The following is a 21,355-nucleotide window of genomic DNA, read 5'->3' on the forward strand; positions in this document are numbered from 1 at the left end:
AAACATAGACACGAATAGGGCTGGGGTCAGTGGCTCACACCTATAACCCCAGCACTTTGGGAGGCTGAGGCAGGAGGATCACCTGAGGCCAGGAGTTTGGGAGCAGCCTGGGCAACATGGTGAGACCTCATTTCTATCAAATAAGATAATAAAAAAGACACAAATATATAACAATAAATAAGTGTTATGAAGAAACATAAGCAGAGTAAGAGGAACACAGAGTGAGCTGTGTCATGTAGGATATTTAGAGAAGCCCTCTTCAATTAAAGTAACATTTGAACAAGGGCCTAAAGGAGTGAGAGTTTGAGTTCCCTGGATGTCTTGGGGAAGAGTATCCCAAGTAATGGAAATAAGTGTAATGGCAGGCTTGTGCTTGAATAGCTAGAGAAATAGCAAATGTGTCTGGAGTGGAGTGAGTGGGAAGGAGTGTGGAAGTCAAATAGGTAGCAAGGCCAGGTCACGTGGGGCCTGGGTAGCACTCTGGATTTTACTTAGCTTGAGATGAGAAAAGTCATGCAGAAAAATTTTAACTTGATGGAGCAAGCAGAGGGAGTAATCACAGATCTGGGAGTATAGGAAAGTAAAAATGGAATCAGTAGTTCAGGAACTCAGTTCAACATGTGGGATGGATTAGAGGCAATCCAGAAGGCAATTCATTCCCAGCGGTTCAAGTGCAAGATGATGAAAAGTAACCAGAACGGGCAGGAAGAATGGTAAGAGCTACATAAAAATGAGAAGTTTTCAAAGAAAGCAATGGGATTTTCAGGCTTGGTGGGGATGAATGTACTTGTGATGTAGCTTCAGAGCTGCTGACTTCAGATACAAACAGCTGTCCTGTCAGAAGCAAATGAGGCCAAAGGAACTGTTCTTAAAATGGAACCACAAGAGTTTCAGTAAACAAAACTGTTGTTCTTATAAACCTGTTTGTAACTGAAACTGTTCTTTGTTTGAAATATAAATGGAACAGTTTTTTTTTTTTTTACGGAGTTTTGCTCTGTCACCCAGGCTGGAGTGCAGTGGCACGATTCCAGCTCACTGCAACCTCCACATCCCAGGTTCAAGCAATTCTCCTGCCTCAGCCTCCCGAGTAGCTGGGAATACAGGGAACCGCCAACACACCCAGCTAATATTTGTATTTATAGTAGAGATGGGGTTTTACCATCTTGGCCAGACTGGTCTCAAACTCCTGATCTCTTGATCCACCCACCTTGGCCTCCCAAAGTGCTGGGATTACAGGTGTGAGCCATTGTGTCTGGCGAACAGTATTTTTAATAATTAAAGAACCCAAAATAATTTACCCCTTCCTGAAAAGTAAAGCAAATTGATCCTATTTATCACCTGAAAATGCAACAGTCATGAGCAGGCAGGCAAAGGAGCTCTGGTGTGAGCCTAAGTCCACTTCTGCATATCAGCAAGTTTTATTAGAAATGCCTGTCTCCCAGTTTTGAGTCTAAATAATCAAATGTAATGGAATATTCTTAGTATAATGCTTATATCCTTACTGAAACAGTTTCTTGTCACTTATTTTGTTGTTTACAATTTTCTTTTTTTTTTTTTTAGACGGGGTTTTGCTCTGTTGCCCAGGCTGGAGTGCACTGGCATGGTCTCGGCTCACTGCAACCTCCGCCTCCTGGGTTCAAATGATTCTTCTGCCTCAGCTTCCCGAGTAACTGGGATTACAGGCACCTGCTACCACGCCCAGCTAATTTTTTGTATTTTTAGTAGAGACAGGTGTTTCACCATGTTGGCCTGGCTGGTCTTAAACTCCTGACCTTGTGATCTGCTCGCCACGGCCTCCGAAAGCGCTGGGATTACAGGCATGAGCCACTGCCCTAGGCCTACAATTTTCTTAACTAGGGTTGAAGGCTCTGAAAATATGCAGAAAATCACACAATGGCCTTATGAAGGTTGTATATGTGGCAGAAGGATTCTGTTTTTCTGGTCAATAAAGATAAAAAAGTAGAATATATTACTGACATCAGTTTAGAAAAATGTATAGTAGTGTAGCGTACATACAAGTAATTGAACAAATAAATATCAATAACAATTGGTAAGACCAATTTTTTTTTTTGAGACGGAGTCTCCCTCTGTCGCCCAGGCTGGAGTGCAGTGGCAAGATCTCAGCTCACTGTAACCTCTGCCTCCCAGGTTCAAGCAATTTTCCCTGCCTCAGCCTCCCAAATAGCTGGGATTACAGGCGCCCGCCACCATGCCTGCCTAATTTTTGTATTTTTAGTAGAGACAGAGTTTCATCATGTTGGCCAGGCTGCTCTCGAATGCCTGACCTCAAGTGATCCACCCACCTTGGCCTACCAAAGTGCTGGGAACACAGGCGTGAGCCACGGCGCCTGGCCAAGAGCAATTGTTATAATTGCTATCACCAATAATTTTTTCATATTTCTGTGGCCACACTTAAACGAGTCATCAAATGATTTGATATTGTGTGGATAATACTTAAGATGAAAACTTTTAAAATATGTTGTCCCATCTCAGTTACTTAAATTTACCTTCCTACTATCCCAAAGGTTAGGCAGATGACAAATGCTGTTTTTCTTCTGTCTCTCTCTCTATATATATACATGTATTCTGAGACAGGGTCTTACTCTGTTGCCTAGGCTGGAGTCCAGTAGCACAATCATGGCTTACTGCCGCCTCAACCTCCCAGGCTCAAGCGATCCTCCCACCTCAGTCTTCTGAGCAACTGGGACTACAGGCGTACGTCACCATGACCAGCTAATTTTTTGTATGTTTTTGTAGAGATGGAGTTTTGCCATATTCCTCAGGCTGTTCTCCAACTCCTGGGCTTAGGGGATCCACTTGCCTCAGCCTCCCAAAGTCCTGGGATTATAGGCGTGAGCCACGGTGCCCAGCTCTCCCCAATACCGTAGTGCTGATTACACCGAGAGTGTAAAAACCATTTGAAATACTTAATCATTGTTTTGAGGACACGAACAGTAACATAGCAACTTAGGGGTGGAACAAATTTTAGAAAAAGCATTGTTTACTTATTAGCAAATTATTTATGTTGATTTAACCTGATTTAACCAACTAGACTACTTTTTAAAATCCCTGGGGCCAGGCACAGTGGCTCAGGCCTGTAATCCCAGCACTTTGGGAGGCCAAGGCAGGTTGATCACCTGAAGTCATGAGTTCAAGACCAGCCTGGTCAACATGGTGAAACCCCGTCCCTAGTAAAAATACAAAAATTAGCTGGGCATGGTGACATGCGCCTGCCTGTAGTCCCAGCTACTCGGGAGGCTGAGGCAGGAGAATCACTTGAACCCGGGAGGCAGAGGTTGTAGTGAGCCGAGATTGCACCACTGCACTCCAGCCTGGCAACACAGCGACATTCTGTTTCAAAATAAATAAATAAATACATAAATAAATCTCTGAACACACAGATATTGCTTAAATATCTTGAACCCAGGAGGCAGAGGTTGCAGTGAGCCAAGGTCGCACCACTGCACTCCAGCCTGACCACAGAGCGAGATTCCGTCTCAAAAAAAAAAAAAAAAAAAAGATCTCTGAACACACAGATACTGCTTAAATAGCACAAAGTTCAAAGAAAGCTTGATTTAACCAAATCAAACCACTGTGCCAAGGTCAAAACAAATCAAGATCATTCAAAAGGAGCTGAATAAAAAGAGAGAATTAAACTAATGCAGGTTTGAGATCAGGTTATTTGCCTCTTTGAAGAGTGACCCTGATTTTATCTGACCTCAGAAAGGTTGTTTCTCTTTGAGCTCTATTTCCTCTTCAAAACATTGAGAGGCTTGTGTCTGTGCAATTTTAAAGTGTTTTTGGATCTATAATTTGGGATTTTGTTATAGTGGCTCCAAACTGTAAACAATTTGACCAAAAGTATCATCTTCATCTTAAAGAAGATTTTAACTGGGCGTGGCAGCTCAAACCTGTAATCTCATTTTGGAAGGATGAGGCAGGAGGATCTCTTGCAAGACCTTCTCTTTACAAAAACAAACAAACAAACAAATAAAAACCTAGCCAGGCATAATGGCACACACCTGTAGTCCCAGCTACTCAGGAGGCTGAGGCTGGAGGACTGCTTGAGCCCAGGAGGTTGAGGCAGCAGTGAGCTGTGACTGCACCACTGCACTCCAGCCTGGGCAACAGACTGTCTCAAAAAAAAAAAAAAAAAAAGATATTGTACTTGGATCTTGTACAAAGGAATTGAATTGTTAAATGCTACTTACAGCAAATATTTATTTATTTATTTTTATTTTTTATTTTTTGAGACAGTCTTGCTGTGTCGGCCAGGCTGGAGTGCAGTGGCACAATCTTGGCTCACTGCAACCTCGGTCTCCTGGGTTCAAGCAATTCTCCTGCCTCATCCTCCTGAGTAGCTGGGATTACAGGCATGTGCCACCACGCCCGGCTAATTTTTGTATTTTCAGTAGAGACGGGGTTTCACCATGTTGGCCAGGCTGGTTTTGAACTCCTGACCTCAGGTAATCCGCCCGCCTCGGCCTCCCAAAGTGCTGGGATTACAGTCGTAAGCTACCACGCCCGAGCAAATACATTTTTAGTAAAGTTCTGAGGCAAATGATGAAAACAGGGTTAGTATAAAATTTAGTATTTAGTTATTTGAATTTTTACTGACTGTTTTTAGGCCTGACACAGTGGTTTATTCTTTTTCTTTTCTTAGAGACAAGATCTCACTCTGTCACGCAGGCTGGAGTGCAGTGGTGAGATCATAGCTCACTGCAGTCTTGAACTCCTGGGCTCAGGTGATCCTCCCACCTCAGCCTCCTGAGTAGCTGGGACTACAGGGATGTGCCACCACACTGGCCACGTTTTTAAAATTTATTTAATTAAAAAAAATTGGCTGGGCATGGTGGCTCATGCCTGTAATCCCAGCACTTTGGGAGGCTGAGGTGGGTGGATCAACTGAGGCCAGGTGTTCAAGACCATGGTGAAACCCTGTCTCTACTAAAAATACAAAAATTAGCCAGGCATGGTGGCAGGAGCCTGTAATCCCAGCTACTCGGGAGGCTGAGGCAGGAGAATTGCTTGAACCCAGGAGGCGGAGGTTGCAGTGAGCAGAGATGGCGCCACTGCACTCCAGCCTGGGCAACAGACCAAGACTCCGTCTCAAAAATATATATATATATATATATTTTAAATAGCGATAAGGGAACTCTCCCTGTTGTCCAGACTGGTCTCAAACTCCTGGCGTCAAGTAATCCTTCTGTCTCAGCCTCCCAAAGTGTTTGGATTACAGGAGCGAGCCACCTTGCCCAGCCCGACACAGTGGTTTAGATCTGGCTTTTTTTTGTATGTAATATAACACTTCATAGCAGGCATTTGATATTAAATGAGTTAGGTAAGATGTACTTCACACTGAGGTTTCGAAACCGCGTGGCATGACATTTTAATCAACAGTACAAATCTGTAAAGAAGGGCTTTATCATCAGCACAGAGCAGGAAAAACCTAAATAGAATGAAGGCAGCTAAGATGATTACTCAGTCATTAATTAACTATGTTGTCTAATCACCGCAGTTTCGACCTCCCTTTGGCTTCAAAAGTCAAAAAAGTCTACTTGCAAAAAAAAAGGTCTACTTGCTCTGAAAGCAAGTTTGAGTTCTTTACCTTACTGTAAACTCTTAGAAGAGGAAACAAAACTGCCATTTAAATGTGCTAATGAACTTGAGCGTGACTATGCTGTGAATCAGCGAGTTTCAAAATTAAAATTCCTCTGAGTCCTCCAGTCAAAAGACAAAGGCCTCCTTCTTGGCTTGATCACACTATTAACATGTACACATATTTAACCACCTCTTTTTAAAACCCCTTATAATTTACATCTGAAACAAGAAGACGAAATGTGAATGAAATACTGCGATGAACATTAACCGTCCCAGCTACCAGTGGTGGTACGGTCTCAACAGAGGACGATGACTTCTATGGTCTCAGGTAATCTTCACAAAACCCGAGGAGAGGAACTGTCAGTCCCACCGCACGAAAGCGACTACTGAATCTCAGATTGCCCCACGATCCCGGCTCTGCGAGCGAGGTCACGTTCACAACGGCGGGAATTTCCGTAGCGGTGACACACGGCACTTCCGGCCGGCCGTGAGAGTCGGTGACGTGGCGGCGAGGCCGGGCACGGTCGTCGGGGTCTGGGCACCAGGAGCTGTCAGGTGGCCTCGGGGCAGCCCGGCTGGCAGAGGAGTTCGCCGGCGCGGCGGCGGCTGCGAGCCCGGAGCCGGAAGTGCCACGTGTCCTGATTGCGGCTGCGCGGCCGGCGGCTGACAGGCACTTCCGGCTAGGGCCTCCCTCCTTCTCTCTAGGTTTGGCTGCCGCCTTCTAGCCGGGCGTTCGCGGCCCCGCCGGCCCGACTCTCAAGCCTCAGCTCCCAGGCTAGGCCGTGGCCGCCGGTGGCCTGGGGAGAGTGCGGCGCCATGCCTCGGGCTTAATGCGCCTCCCTCTCTTCTCCCAGTCTTCAGTCTTAAGTCGTTAGCCTCCTCCCTCCACTTTCAGCAGTGGTCTTTCAGCTCTCTTCTTGTGCGCTGTTGTCGACCCCGACCAGCCCCTTCCAACCCAGTCGTCATGTCCCAGCCGGGAATACCGGCCTCCGGCGGCGCCCCAGCCAACCTGCAGGCCCAGAACGGAGCCGCGTTGGCCTCGGGGTCTCCCTACACCAACGGTGAGTGCTGTCCGGGGGAAGGGCGCAGCCTGGCCAGGGCTGACTGACCTTTGCGTGCCACTGCTGCTTGAGGCGACATAGATAGAGAGGGTGACCTCCTTACCGGGTTCTGGCGTGGACGGTGGTGGGAGGCTGGGCCAGGGGACCACGGCAATTGTGCATCTGTAGCCCCAGGCTCGTCCCAGTCTTTCACATTTATTTATTTAGTCGGTCACCAAAACAGCAAATGAGCACCTGCTGTATGCAACGCCCTGGGTGAAACACGGGGGAGAAAATGCCTCAAAACTCGAATATAAGGATCATAGTGTTTGTGTGCCTTCGCCTTCCTTGCCACCTCACCCGAGTCTCCTAGAGAGCAGGATTTGGGGTCTGATTCATCTGGGTTCCGCAGGCCCTGAAGTGGGGTGGGGGTCGTACTCAGTCTGAGTTTCTGGAGATGAATGCATGCTTTTGGCACACCCCTTTAGGGCCTACTCATCTCTCCCAGAACCTTCCCAGAATTGTACCTACCACAGCTGTTCAATGTTTCAGCTGTGGAAAAACCAAATAGAAGGGAGGATCTCCTGCTTGACTTGTAGATGTCTGTACAGCATTTGGAAAGTGGTTGGACACAACTCTCTGAATCTCTGACAGGAGTCTGCATGTACATTATAGTTTGTCATTTAGTGTGAGAATGTCTTATAATTTTATACCTCTTCTAGGATTCCTTAAATCGTCCTGCATTGTGATTTGCTAAGATTATTTCAGTTGTTACTATAGACAAAGACTTTCTGCCGACAGATTGCCTACTTACCAATTTACTTACAAATCTTTGGTTTACAGAAATAAGACTAGTAGAATAATGCTAAAGAACTGAAGTTGCCCATTAGAGTCTAAGATTTCTTGAAGTTGGAGAAAACAGACAGTGACTGAAATCGCTAATTTACATTGTTTTTAGAGAAGACCGCTGTTTTCTTTACAAAGATGGCTCTAAAAGACTTTTAAAAATGTCTGTGAGTAGGCAACTATGTGGGCAGAAGAAAGAATAAGTGGAGGAAAGGCACTGAAAGGGTACTGAGTTAACCATTCTTTCTCAGAATTATGGTAACGGATTATGTGCACTACATTTTATTCTAGAATATTTAGTAACATTTACACTGAGGATGAGAAAAAATATGTTACATGGCTATGGATTTTTCTTATAATCTATAAATTGCAGTTTTACATTAACTTTAAATGACATATCCTCAAATGTGCTTCAACGTTTATATATGAGTGTAGTTGTCATAATATTGAAATGTTAAAGGGATTTGGCCACTGTGGTATGCCGTATTAGAGATATTGTCACTATGTTGATTTGATACAGTCCAAAAGACATTTGTTCCACATCTTCTTTTTTTTTGAGATGGAGTCTTGTTCTGTCGCCCAGGCTGGAGTGCAGTGGTGTGATCTCAGCTCACTGCAACCTCTAATTCCTGGGTTCAAGTGATTCTCCTGCCTCCTTAGCCTTCCAAAGTGCTGTAATTACAGGCCTGAGCCACGGTACCCAGACCTTTTTTTAAAATATAATTTTCATAGTCTTTTTATAAGTTCCATTTCTACAGGGTTGTTTGTTTGTTTGTTTTTTGTTGTTGTTGTTGTTGTTTTTTGAGATGGAGTTTTGCTTTTGTCCCCCAGTCTGGAGTGCAATGGCGCTATCTCAGCTCACTGCAACCTCCTTCTCCCAGGTTCAAGCGATTCTCCTGCCTCAGCCTCAGAAGTAGCTGGGATTACAGGCACGTGTCACCACACCCAGCTAATTTTTATATTTTTAGTAGAGACGGGGTTTCACCATGCTGGTCAGGCTGATGTCAAACTCCTGACCTCCAGTGATCCACCCATCTTGGTCTCCCAAAGTGCTGGGATTACAGGTATGAGCCACTGTGCCTGGCCTCTGCAGGTTTTTTGTATTTTGCCTTTTTGTTTTTTTTTGAGAAAGGGTCTTACTTAAACTGTCCCTCAAGCTGGAGTGCAGTGGCAGGATTACAACTCACTGTCACTCCTGGGCTCAAGCAATCCTCACACCTCAGCCTCCCCAATAGCTAGAACTACAGGTGCATACCACCAGGCCCCATTTTTTATATAAATATATAATATATATTATATATATATAATGTATATATTTTATTATTATTTTTTGAGTCAGTTTCACTCTGTCGCCCAGGCTGGAGTACAATGGCTCGATCTCGGCTCACTGCAACCTCCACCTCCCAGGTTCAAGTGATTCTCGTGCCTCAGCCTCCCAAGGGATTACAGGCATATGCCACCACAACTGGCTAATTTTTGTATTTTTAGTAGAGATGGGGTTTCACCATGTTGGTCAGGCTGGTCTTGAACTCCAAACCTCATAATGATCCGCCCACCCTGGCATCCCAAAGTGCTGGGATTACAGGCATGAGCCACCATGCCCGGCCTAATATAAATATATATGTATATTATATATATAATGTTTTATATATATTTTGTAGAGACAGGTCTCTCTGTGTTGCCTAGGCTGGTCTGAAATTCCTGGCCTCAAGTGATCCTCCTGACTCAGTCTTCCAAAGTGCTGGGATTAGAGGCATGAGCTACCAAGCCTAGCCTGGGTTGTTTTATTGTTCGTCCTGCTAATAATACAGAGAGTAGGGATGTGGTATCAAGTTGGAGAAGAGGATATTTTTCAAGAAGGTGAGAAAATGTTTCAATGCTGGGATCTAGTTTTGCTTAACTATTCCAAAGCAGTAGTTGATGCTTGCATATTCTGTTGAAAACTCTTTTTTTTTTTTTTGGATGAAGTTTCACTTTTGTTGCCCAGGCTAGAGTTCAATGGCTCATTGCAACCTCTGCCTCACGGGTTCAAGCAATTCTCCTGCCTCAGCCTCCTGAGCAACTGGGATTAAAGGCGCATGCCACCACGCCTGGCTAATTTTTGTATTTTTAGTAGAGACAGGGTTTCATCACATTGGTCAGGCTGGTCTCAAACTCCTGACCTCAGGTGATCCGCCCGCCTTGGCCTCCCAAAGTGCTGGGATTACAGGCGTGAGCCACCGCGCCCGGCCGAAAAGTCTTAAGTATTTAATGAAGTTTGCTTAAATTATATATTACAGTATAATTAGATCTTCAGTTTGCTTTTGTTTTTTGTTTTTTAGATAGTCTTGCTTTATTGCCCAGGGCTGGGGTGCAGTGGCACGATGTTGGCTAACTGCAACCTCCGCCTCCTGGGTTCAAGCAATTCTGCCTCAGCCTCCTGAGCAACTGGGACTACAGGCATGCGCCACTATGTCCAGCTAATTTTTGTATATTTAGTAGAGATGGGGTTTCGCCACATTGCCCAGGCTGGTCTCGAACTCCCGAGCTCAGGTGATCCGCTCACCTCAGCCTACTAAAGTGCTGGGATTACAGGTGTGAGCCACTGTGCCTGGCCAGTTTGGTGTTTTTTGTTTTTGAGACGGAGTCTTGCTGTGTCGCCAGGCTGGAGTGCAGTGGTGCAATCTCAGCTCACTGCAACCTCCGCCTCCCAGGTTCAAGCGATTCTCCTGCCTCAGCCTCCTGAGTAGCTGGGATTACAGGTACCTGTAGCACATGCCACCATGCCTGGCTAATTTTTGTATTTTGTTTGTTTGTTTTGTTTTGTTTTTGTTTTTGTTTTTTTGAGACGGAGTCTCGCTCTGTCACCCAGGCTGGAGTTCAGTGGTGCGATCTTGGCTCACTGCAAGCTCCGCCTCCCGGGTTCATGCCATTCTCCTGCCTCAGCCTCCCGAGTAGCTGGGACAATGGGCGCCCGCCACCACGCCTGGCTAATTTTTTGTATTTTTTTTTTTTAGTAGAGACAGGGTTTCACCATGTTAGCTAGGATGGTCTCGATCTCCTGACCTCGTGATCTGCCCGCCTTGGCCTCCCAAAGTGCTGGGATTACAGGTATGAGCCACTGTGCTCGGCCTAATTTTTGTATTTTTAGTAGAGACGGGGTTTCACCACGTTGGCCAGGATGGCCTCTATCTCCTGACCTCATGATCCGCCTGCCTCAGCCTCCCAAAGTGCTGGGATTACAGGTGTCAGCCACCATACCCGTTCCAGTTTTGTTTGTTTGTTTTTTAAAGAGCCTGGGTCTTGCTCTGTCACCCAGGTTGAAGTGTAGTGACTTGATCATGGCTCACTGCAGCCTCGAACCTCTTGGCTGAAGTGATCCTCCCACCTCAGCCTCCTGTGAAGCTAGGACTACAGGCACATGCCCTGAAACCTGGCTAATTAAACAGGTTTTTTTAGAAAACAGAGCTGCACTCTGTTGCCCAGGATGGTCTTGAACTCCTGGACTCAAGTAATCCTCCTGCCTTGGCCTCCCAAAGAGCTAAGATTACAGGCATGAGCCACAACATCTAGCACAGATATTTTTTATATTATAGTCAAAAGACCTCACCAGGTGTGGTGGCTCACACCTGTAATCTCAACACCTCTGGAGGCCAAGGCACTAGGATTTTTTTAGCCCAAGAATTCAAGACCAGCCTGGGCAACATAGTGAGACCCTGTCTCTACAAAGATTTTTAAAAAAATAGGCATGGTGTGGGCCCAGTAGTCCCAGCTACTGGGGAGGCTGAGACAGGAAGATCACTTGACCCCAGGAGGTCAAGACTGCAGTGGGCTACAATTGCACAACTGCACTGCAACCTGGGTGACACAGCAGTATCTTGTCTCAAAAATAAATAAATAGGCTGGGTGCAGTGGCTCACACCTGTAATCCCAGCAATTTGGGAGGCCAAGGCAGGAGGGCTGCTTGAGCCTAGGAGTTCAGACCAGGGTGGGCAACATAGGAAGACCCCATATCTATAAAATTAAGAAAAATTAGTCCAGTGTAGTGGTGCCAGCCTGTGGTCCCAGCTACTCAGGAGGCTGAAGTAGGAGGATCACCTGTGTCCAGGAGGTTAAGGTTGCAGTGAGCCATGATCATGCCACTACCCTCTAGCCTGGGCAACAGAGTGAGAACCTGTCACAAAAATAAATTAATTAATAAAAAACAAAAGACCTAACAGTAGCCTTTTTCAAAAAAAAAAATTTTTTTTTTGAGACAGAGTCTCACTCTGTCACCCAGGCTGGAGTGCAGTGGTGCAGATCTTGGCTCACTGCAACCTCTGCCTCCTCGGTTCAAGGGATTCTCCTGCCTCAGCCTCCCGAGTAGCTGGGACTACAGGCGTGCACCACCATGCTCAGCTAATTTTTGTATATTTAGTAGAGACGGGGTGTCACCATGTTGGACAGGGTGGTCTCAATTTCCTGACCTCGTGATCTGCCTGCCTTGGCCTCCCAAAGTGTTGGGATTACAGGTGTGAGCCACTGCGCCCGGCTGACAGGTTTTTCTGAGTCTTTGTGTATACATATTTCCTTGGCAAAAATTGATAGCGAGACTACAAGACCTTAAACTAATGGATCTTAATCTGATTATCATGTAATAATGCTAAAGGCAAATAATGACTCCCACCATTAATTAGTGCCTTTATTGACTGAATCAACTTGCAAAGGCAGTTAGAAACTGCAGTTTTGTTTTGTTTTGGTTTGGTTTTTCAGAAATGGTCTCACTTTGTCCCCCAGGCTAGAGTACAGTGGTGCAGTCTTGGCTCACTGCAGCCTTAACCTCCAAGGTTCAAGCAATCCTCCTGCCTCAGCCCCTGAAGTAGCTGGGATTACAGGTGTGTGTCACCATGCTCATCTAATTTTTTGTATCTTTAGTAGAGATGGGTTTCACCATTTGGCCAGGCTGGTCTCAAACTCCTGACCTCGTGATCCTCCCACCTTGGCCTCCCAAAGTGCTAGGATTACAGGTGTGAACCACTGCGCCTGGCCCAGGCTTTCCTAAAGAAACTTACAGCTTTTTGGCCAGGCTGGTCTCAAAATCCTGACCTCAGGTGATCTGCCCGACTGAGCCAAAGTGCTGAGATTACAGGTGTGAGCCACCACACCCGGCCACATGAGATTTTTTACTAATGCAGATTCTGGGATCCTTTTGAATCCTATGAAATAGGATTTTACAAAGGTGGGACCTGGGATCTCAATTCGTACCATTATTATAGCAGGTTCCTCTGATTCTGAAGCTGCTGGTTAGGTGGGAAGCACTCATCTGCATTCATTCTTGCCTCTAACTTTCTAATTTAGCTTCTTTACTCACACATCCCAAAATTGTCCTTAATAAGGCCACAAAGCTGGGCGTGGTGGCTCATGCCTGTAATCCCAGCACTTTGGGAGGCCAAGGCAGGTGGATCACAAGGTCCAGAGTTCAAGACCAGCCTGGCCAACATGGTGAAACCTTGTCTCTACTAAAAATACAAAAATTAGCCGGGCGTGGTGGCGTGCGCCTGTAATCTCAGCTACTTAGGAGGCCTCAGCCTCCTGAGTGATTCTCAGCAGGAGAATCACTGGAACCCGACAGGTGGAGGTTGCAGTGAGCCAAGATCACGACATTGCACTGCAGCCTGGGCGACAGAGCAAGAATTCATCTCAAAATAAATAAATAAATAAATAAGGCCTCAAATGGCTTCCTGGTTATTAAGTAGAAAAATATTTTTCAGTCCTCATTTTCCGAGCTGCATTTGATACCTTTGGCTGTTATTTTGTTTTTACAACAATTGCTTTCTTTGGTTTCTAGGATGTCACCAGAAGGGTAGTTATGGTTTTCTTTCTTTTTTTTGGTTGCTATTTCTCAACAGCAGTATTCTCAATATTTCTTCCGTTTCTGATTGTTTTTTTCTCTCTCCTCCTTAAATATTGGTGTTCTTCAAGGTGACCTATTTTTCTTACTCTTATATGCTCCCTGGGTGTCTTTAATTCCCGTGGTTTTAAATCTTATGCATAGATCAATGACTCCCATAATTACATCTTAAGCTGAAACCTATCACTTTGGCTGCAGATAAATATCTTTTTTTTTTTTTTTTTAAGACGGAGTCTTGCTCTGTTGCCCAGGCTGGAGTGAGGTGGCATGATCTTGGCTCACTGCAACCTTTGCCTCCTGGGTTCAAGCGATTCTCCCTTCTCAGCCTCCGGAGTAGCTGGGACCACTGGCACGTGCCACCACACCCGGCAAATTTTTTGTATTTTTAGAAGAGATGGGGTTTCACCGTCTTAGTCAGGATGGTGTCGCTCTCCTGACCTCGTGATCTGCCCGCCTTGGCCTCCCAAAGTGCTGGGATTACAGGCCTGAGCCACCACGCCCAGCGCAGATAAATATCTTTATACTGGACATCTCCACTTAGATTTCTTGGTGGCACCTGAAAATTAGTGTGTTTAAAATAACTCTTCAGTCTCTCTTCCCTTTGCCATTCCCCACCTTTGTTTTTTTCAGACAGAGTCTTGCTCTGTCAACCAGGCTGGAGTGCAGTGGCATGATATCCGCTCATTGCAACCTCCGCCTCCCGGGTTCAAGCAATTCTCCTGCCTCAGCCTCTGAGTAGTTGGGACTATAGGCGTGTGCCACCATGCCTGGCTAATTTTTGTATTTTTAGTAGAGATGGGGTTTCACCATGTTGGTCAAGCTGGTCTCGAACTTCTGAGTTAAGGTGATCCACCCATCTCGGCCTCCCAAAGTGTTGGGATTACAGGCATGAGCCACTGCACCCGACTTTTTTTTTTTTTTTTTTTTTAAAGACAGCTCTCATTCTGTCGCCCTGGCCAGAATGCAATGATGCAATGATAGCTCACTGCAGCCATGAACTCCTGGGCTCAAGTGATCCTTGATCTTTGATCAAGTGGGTGGAGTGGTTCATGCTTGTAATCTTAGTACTTTGGGAGGCCGAGTCAAGAAGATCCCTTGAGCCCAGGAGTTCGAGACCAGCCTGGACAACTTAAGGAGACCCCATCTCTACAAAAAAATTAAAAAATTAGCCAGGCATAATGGTGCATGCCTGTAGGCCCAGCTACTCAAGAGGGGAGGTGGGAGGATCGCTTGAGCTTGGGAGGTCGAGACTGCAGTGAGCTGTGACACTTCAGCCTGGGTGGCAGAGTGAGACCTCATTTCTGAAACACACACACACACACACACACACACACACACACAACCAAAACATATTTTGTAGAGATAGGGACTTGCTATTGCCCAGGCTGGTCTCAAACTCCTGGACTCAAGTGATCCTCCCACCTTGACTTTCTAAAGTGCTGAGATTATAGGCATGAGCCACCGTGACTGGCCTACATTTCTATTCTTTTCTCTTTCTGTTCAAATGAATAAACACGGCCGTCCACCAGGTTGCTCAGGTCAGAAACCTAGGAGTCAACCTAGATTTTTTCCTCTCTTCATCACCCATATTCAATTCCACATAAAATCCCATGAATGCTGTTTACTCAAATCAGTTTTTTAAAAATTTGAGTAATGTATAGATACTAAATATTTCTCTGCCGTCCCAGTGTTAAATTATTTATTTATTTATTTTACTTTTGAGACAGGTTCTCACTCTGTTGCCCAGGCTGGAGTGCAGGGGCATGATCACAGCCCACTGCAGGCTTGATCTCTTGGGTTCAAGTGATCCTCCCGCCTCAGCCTCCCAAGTAGCTGGGACTGTAGGCACGTGCCACCACAACTGGCTAATTATTTATTTTTTTGTAGAGATGAGGTCTCACTATATTACCCAGGTTGTTCTTGAATTCCTGAGATCAAGCCGTGCTCCCACCTTGGCTTTTCAAAGTGCTCGGATTACAAGATCAAGCCAACATGCCTGGCAAAAATTATTTTTATTAAATGTGTATATGCAAACACAAAACTAGATGTAAACTTCATAGGCTTATAGCTATTGTACTGTAGTAAAACCAAACATTAAAAATATCAACAAATGGCTGGGCGTGGTGGCTCACGCCTGTAATCCCAGCACTTTGGGAGGCTGAGATGGCTAGATCACTTGAGGTCAGAAGTTCAAGAACAGCCTGGCCAACATGGTGAAATCCCGGCTCTACTAAAAATACAAAATTAGCCAGGCATGGTGGTGCACACCTGTAATCCCAGCTACTCGAGAGGCTGAATGAGGCAGGAGAATCGCCTGAACCCAGGAGGTGGAGGTTGCAGTGAGCCGAGATCGCACCACTGCACTTTAGCTTGGGCAACAGAGCGAGACTCCGTCTCAAAAAAAAATCAAAAGCAATATAATTCAATTTTAAAACATTAAACAATATGCTACATTTTGTTTGAAACCACAGTTGATTTGATTGTTTTAATTTTGAATATGTTGGAACATTACTTGGGTGACTACCATGCTCACTTTTTCCTTTTTGTTTTTGAGACACGTTCTCACTCTGTAGCCTAGGGTGGAATGCTTGATTATAGCTCACTGAAGTCAAACTCCTGGGCTCAAGCAGTTCTCTTGCCTCAGCCTCCTGAGAAGCTAGGTCTACAGGCATGTGCCACAACTCCTGGCTAATTTTTTAATTTTTAATTTTTTTGTGTGGAAATGGAGTCTCGCTATGTTGCCCAGGCTGGTCTCCTACTCCTGAGCTCAAGTAGTTCTGCTTTGGCCTCCCAGTGTGCTGGGATTACAGGCATGAGCCACCATGCCCAACCTCTACACGATTTTAATAGGGGAAGAGTGGGGTGGGGGAAAGGACATTTACTGGAAAACAGACGACTTATAGGAAGGATAAATGGGCTCTTAGAATAGATATGATTGTTTTGTGATGATATCTGTTTAGGTGTGGTGTGGAAATTTCTCATCTTAGGTCATGAGTCAGATTGACATCTTTCCTGGTTGCCCCTGGGAAGTAGATTATGACAATTGAGTTCTTTTGGAAGGCTCTGTTTTAGGCAGATAAGAGATTTTAGGAACTCAAATGCCTTCTGCTTAAAATAATTTTTATGCCATAGTAGCATATTCTGGACCCCTTCACCGTCACTGACCCATTTATTTTTATTTATTTATTTATTTATTTATTTATTGAGATGGAGTCTCGCTCTGTCATCCAGGCTGGAGTGCAGTGGTGCGATCTCGGCTCACTGCAAGCTCTGCCTCCTGGGTTCATGCCATTCTCCTGCCTCAGCCTCCCGAGTAGCTGGGACTACAGGCACCCGCCACCACGCTCCACTAATTTTTTGTATTTTTAGTAGAGATGGGGTTTCACTGTGTTAGCCAGGATGGTCTCGATCTCCTGACCTCGTGATCTGCCCGCCTTGGCCTCCCAAAGTGCTGGGATTACAGGCGTGAGCTACCGCGCCCAGCCTCACTGACCCATTATTTTGATGGGCTACTTAGTAATGACTTCAGAATTTTAAAAAATTATCCATTTAGTGAAGGTGTTATTATATATTTATTACTACACTTTTTGTGAACTACTTGTAATTGATCCATATACGATTTTCACATAGTGGGGAGGGAGGTCAGAAAAAAAAAATTTCATGTAATAGTTACTCACAATAGGTCTATGATGGTGACTACCACAAAACAAGTTCTTTTGTATGTCTTCCTGCCAGTTGGCCTTATGACCTCATATTCTTTTTTTTTTTTTTTTTTTTTGAGACAGGGTCTCACTTTGTCACAGAGGCTGGAGTGCAGTGGTGTGAACGCAGCTCCCTGTAGCCTTAACCTCCTGTGCTCAGTGATCCTCCTGCCTCAGCCCCAAGTAGCTGGGACTTATAGGCAGGCGCCACCACGCCCAACGAATTCTTACATTTTTTATAGAGACGAGGTCTTACTATTATGTCCAGGCTGGTCTCAAACTCCTGAGCTCAAGCTATCTGCCCGCCTTGGCCTCCCAAAATGTTGGGATTATAGGTGTGAGGCACCATTCCCGGCATCTTTTCATCTTTATTGACCTGTCAAATTTTTGCTTATTTTGTACATTTTGATGGTATTTGGCTTTCACTTGGCTGCACCTGGCTTGAAGGCACCTCTTTAGCGTATTAGCTTGTGATAAGATTGTAAATACAACCTGTTTGCTCACTCCTGTAATCCCAGCACTTATAGAGGCTGAGGCAGGAGGATTACTTGAGCTCAGGAATTTGAGACCAGCCTGGGCAACATAGTGAGTCTCTGTCTCTATAAAAAAAAAAAAAAAAATTAGGCAGGCATGGTGGCGCATGCCTGTAGTCCCAGCTTCTCAGGAGGCTTAGATGGGAGGATCACTTGAGCCCAGGAGGTCAGAGCTACAGTGAGCCATGATTGTGCCACTGTACTCCAGCTTGGACAACAGAGTAAAGTGCTGTCTCAATCAATCAATCCATAAGTAAGTAAATAAAATTGTAATACAAATATGAAACTAGGCCAGGACATCTTGTGGCAACATTGGGCTGTGAGATGGCCTATTTTTATCCAAGTGACCCAACATATGCTTATACATTAATTTTTTACAAATGTTTTCATTTATTGAGACATCTCTGTATTCCCTCTGTTACTTGCTACTGTTTAGTCCATCTTTTTTTTTTTTGTCACCCAGGCTGGAGTGCAATGGTGTGACCTCGGCTCACTGCAGCCTTGACCTCGTGGGTTCAAGTAATCCTCCTGCCTCAGCCCCCCAAGTAGCTAGGACTACAGGCGCATACCATCAAGGCTGGCTACTTTTTGTTTTTTTTATAGGCATGGGGTTTCACCATGTTGCCCAGGCTGGTCTTGAACTCCTGGGCTCAAGCTATCCACCTGCCTTGGCCTCCCAAAGTGCTGGGATTACAGATGTGAGCCACTGCGCTGGCCTTCATTGTGGTTTTGATTTGCATTCCTGTTATGACTAATGATGTTTGTATTTCTCTAATGACTGATGATGTTGAATGTTTTGGCATGTGCTTATTAGCTATCTTCTTTGGAAGTATATTTGAATGTCTATTTAAGTCCTTTGCTTATTTTTTAATTGAGTTATATGTTTTTATTGCTGACTGTAAGAATATATGTTTTACTTTATTTCTTAAAGTATTGCTATATTCGTTGGTAAGACTAATTTTTCCTCCTTTTATTGGAAGGTCCTGTCCAAAATGCATTGCTGTCTTCACAAGAGTCAGTGAGCCAAGGATACAATTTCCAGCTTCCAGGATCCTATCCTCATCCAATACCAGCAAAGACTTTAAATCCAGTCTCTGGACAGTCTAACTATGGTGGTTCTCAGGGATCTGGGCAGACTCTTAATAGACCACCTGTGGCCTCTAATCCAGTGACACCTTCACTTCATAGTGGTCCTGCTCCCCGAATGCCATTACCTGCTTCTCAGAACCCATCTACTACACCAATGCCTTCTGGTAGCTTTCTTCCTGGAGCCAACCTGCCGCCACCTTTGAATTGGCAATATAACTATCCATCCACAGCCTCACAAACAAACCATTGTCCTCGTGCATCATCCCAGCCAACTGTATCTGGAAATACAAGTTTAACCACAAATCATCAATATGTTTCTTCTGGATATCCTTCACTTCAAAATAGCTTCATAAAGTCAGGTAGTATTCTTATAGAAGTGCTTAAAATGTAGAAATGTGAAACTTTTGCTTATTTAGATGTTTGAAATAATACTTGAAACCTGAAAACCATATGGAAAATGTGACTTTTAAAATTATTAGTAGTTTTTTGTTTTTCGGCTTTCCAGCAAAAACCAGAAAGCCTGCTAGACAAATTAAGCAAGCTGTAACACTCATTAGTAGTTTTTTTTTTTCATTCTTTTTTCTTTTTTTTTTTTTTTTGAGATGGGGTCTTGCTCTGTCACCCAGGCTGGAAAGCAGTGGCACAATCTCAGCTCACTGCAACCTCTGCCTCCCAGGTTCAAGCGATTCTCCTGCCTCAGCCTCCAGAGTAGCTGGGATTATGGGATTACAGGCATGTGCCACTGCACCCAGCTAACTTTTTGTATTTTTAGTAGAGATGGGGTTTCACCATATTGGCCAGGCTGGTCTTGAACTCGCAACCTCAGGTAATCCGCCCACCTCAGCCTCCCAAAGTGCTAGGATTACAAGTGTGAGCCACCACACCTGGCCACATTTATTTTATTTATTTATTTATTATTTATTTATTTTTTTGAGACGGAGTCTCGCTCTGTCGCCCAGGCTGGAGTGCAGTGGCGTGATCTTGGCTCACTGCAAGCTCTGCCTCCCGGGTTCACGCCATTCTCCTGCCTCAGCCTCCCGAGTAGCTGGGACTACAGGTGCCTGCCACCACGCCCGGCTAATTTTTTGTGTTTTTAGTAGAGACGGGGTCTCACCGTGTTAGCCAGAATGGTCTCGATCTCCTGACCTTGTGATCCGCCCGCCTTGGCCTCCCAAAGTGCTGTGATTACAGGCGTGAGCCAGTATTTCTTTGAAAAGCATTTAAAATTCTGTATTGGGATCTGCAGGTTGATACTTCTCAGCAGACAGCCTCAAGTTTATGAACTAGTGTAGGCTTCCAAGTGAAATAGTAATATCAATAGTTACCTTTTTAACCTCATGTATGTTTATATGGCATATACTCCATCAGGCTTGTAAATTGTTAATGGCTGAAACTTTATTTTTCCAAGCCTTTGATCAGACATTGGCCCTGGTGAATGCATTTTGGCCTTGTAAAGATTAAAGCTGCTTCTAGAAACTTAAGTTTCTTTGTGGAAATCTTCTGACCTGCAATTACTAGAGCTAAAATCCTTCATGTTACTTTTGTTCTAATTCATTTGATACCATGAGTGAGCATCAGTCACTTGAAATGAATGAATATGGTGGCAAACATCAATCACTTGAATGCATGAATGTGTGGTCCCAGCTACCTGGGGGGCTGAGGTGGGAGAATTGCTTGAGCTCTGGCAGTTGAGGCTGCAGTGAGCTATGATTGTGCCACTGCACTCCGGCCTAGGTGACAGAGTGAGACTTTGTCTAAAAAAAAATTTAAGTGTTAAAAAAAAATGTTATCTATATTATTTTCCGGCTCTATCAAACTTTTATATCATTATCTGTTTTTCTGTTTTGCTTTTCATTTTTTAGAGATAGGCCATCTCTCTGTTTCCCAAGCTGGAGTGCAGTGGCGCAATCCTAGCTCACTGTGTCATCAAACTCCTGGGTTCAAGCTATCCTCCTGCCTCACCTCCCTGAGTAGGCGTGCCACAGTGCCTGGCTAATCTTTTGTTGTTTATTTTTTTGTATAGACAGGGTTTTACCCTGTCGCCCAGGGTAGAGTAGGGTAGCACGATCATAGCTCACTTAACAGCAACATAGCTCACTGTAACTGCTGAGCTCAAGCCATCCTGCTGCCTGGATTTCCTAAAGTTCTGGGATTACAGGTATGAGCCACCTAGCCAGGCCTGCATTATCTTGTTTAATCTTCATAACAGTCTCTTACAGATCTAAAGTATAAGACTTGAATAATTTGCCCAAAGCCACAATAAAATAGTTTGGGAAAACAGTTACTTAAAAACTATTTAAGGGCCAGGCGTGGTGGCTCACGCCTATAATCCTAGCACTTTGGGAGTCCAAGGCAGGAGGATCCACTTGAGGCCAGGAGACCAGGAGTTCAAGACTAGCCTGAGCAAAATAGCAAGACCCCATCTCTTTTATTTTAAATAATTTTATTTAAAAATAAATAAATACTAAGAGTAGGTGTAGCTTCTCTTAAAAAGGTACATTATCAATAATCTGAAATTTATTTAGCTATAATAGAAACCCTCAGAGTACCTTGTCTCCACTACAGATTTGGTGAGAGAGATGTAAATAAGTGCTGAGGCTGGGCATGGTGGCTCACGCCTGTAAGCCCAGCACTTTGGGAGGCTGAGTCGGGTGGATCACCTGAGGGCAGGAGTTC

General features: G+C 44.8%; 1 protein-coding gene and 1 non-coding gene across 4 annotated transcripts in view; one reads left to right on the forward strand and one right to left on the reverse strand.

The window, feature by feature from the left end:
* Positions 1–5,298: 5,298 nt before the first annotated feature.
* The window catches only part of SEC24A (SEC24 homolog A, COPII coat complex component), a 75,597-nt gene continuing 59,540 nt past the window's right edge, over positions 5,299–21,355 (forward strand). For all 3 annotated transcript variants that reach the window (XM_002815893.4, XM_054556567.2, XM_009241064.3), the window contains exons 1-2: positions 5,299–6,662; positions 18,571–19,038. In XM_002815893.4, the coding sequence (XP_002815939.2) occupies positions 6,566–6,662; positions 18,571–19,038 (565 nt within the window). In that variant the 5' untranslated portion in view covers positions 5,299–6,565. The remainder of the gene's footprint in view (positions 6,663–18,570; positions 19,039–21,355) is intronic.
* On the reverse strand, positions 19,172–19,231 carry LOC112133596 (U7 small nuclear RNA). The gene has a single exon (XR_002915230.3). It is a non-coding gene; the product is annotated as a U7 small nuclear RNA (small nuclear RNA).

The sequence above is a fragment of the Pongo abelii genome, chromosome 4 (assembly GCF_028885655.2).
Source record: "Pongo abelii isolate AG06213 chromosome 4, NHGRI_mPonAbe1-v2.0_pri, whole genome shotgun sequence".
In the NCBI taxonomy this organism is placed as follows: domain Eukaryota; kingdom Metazoa; phylum Chordata; class Mammalia; order Primates; family Hominidae; genus Pongo; species Pongo abelii.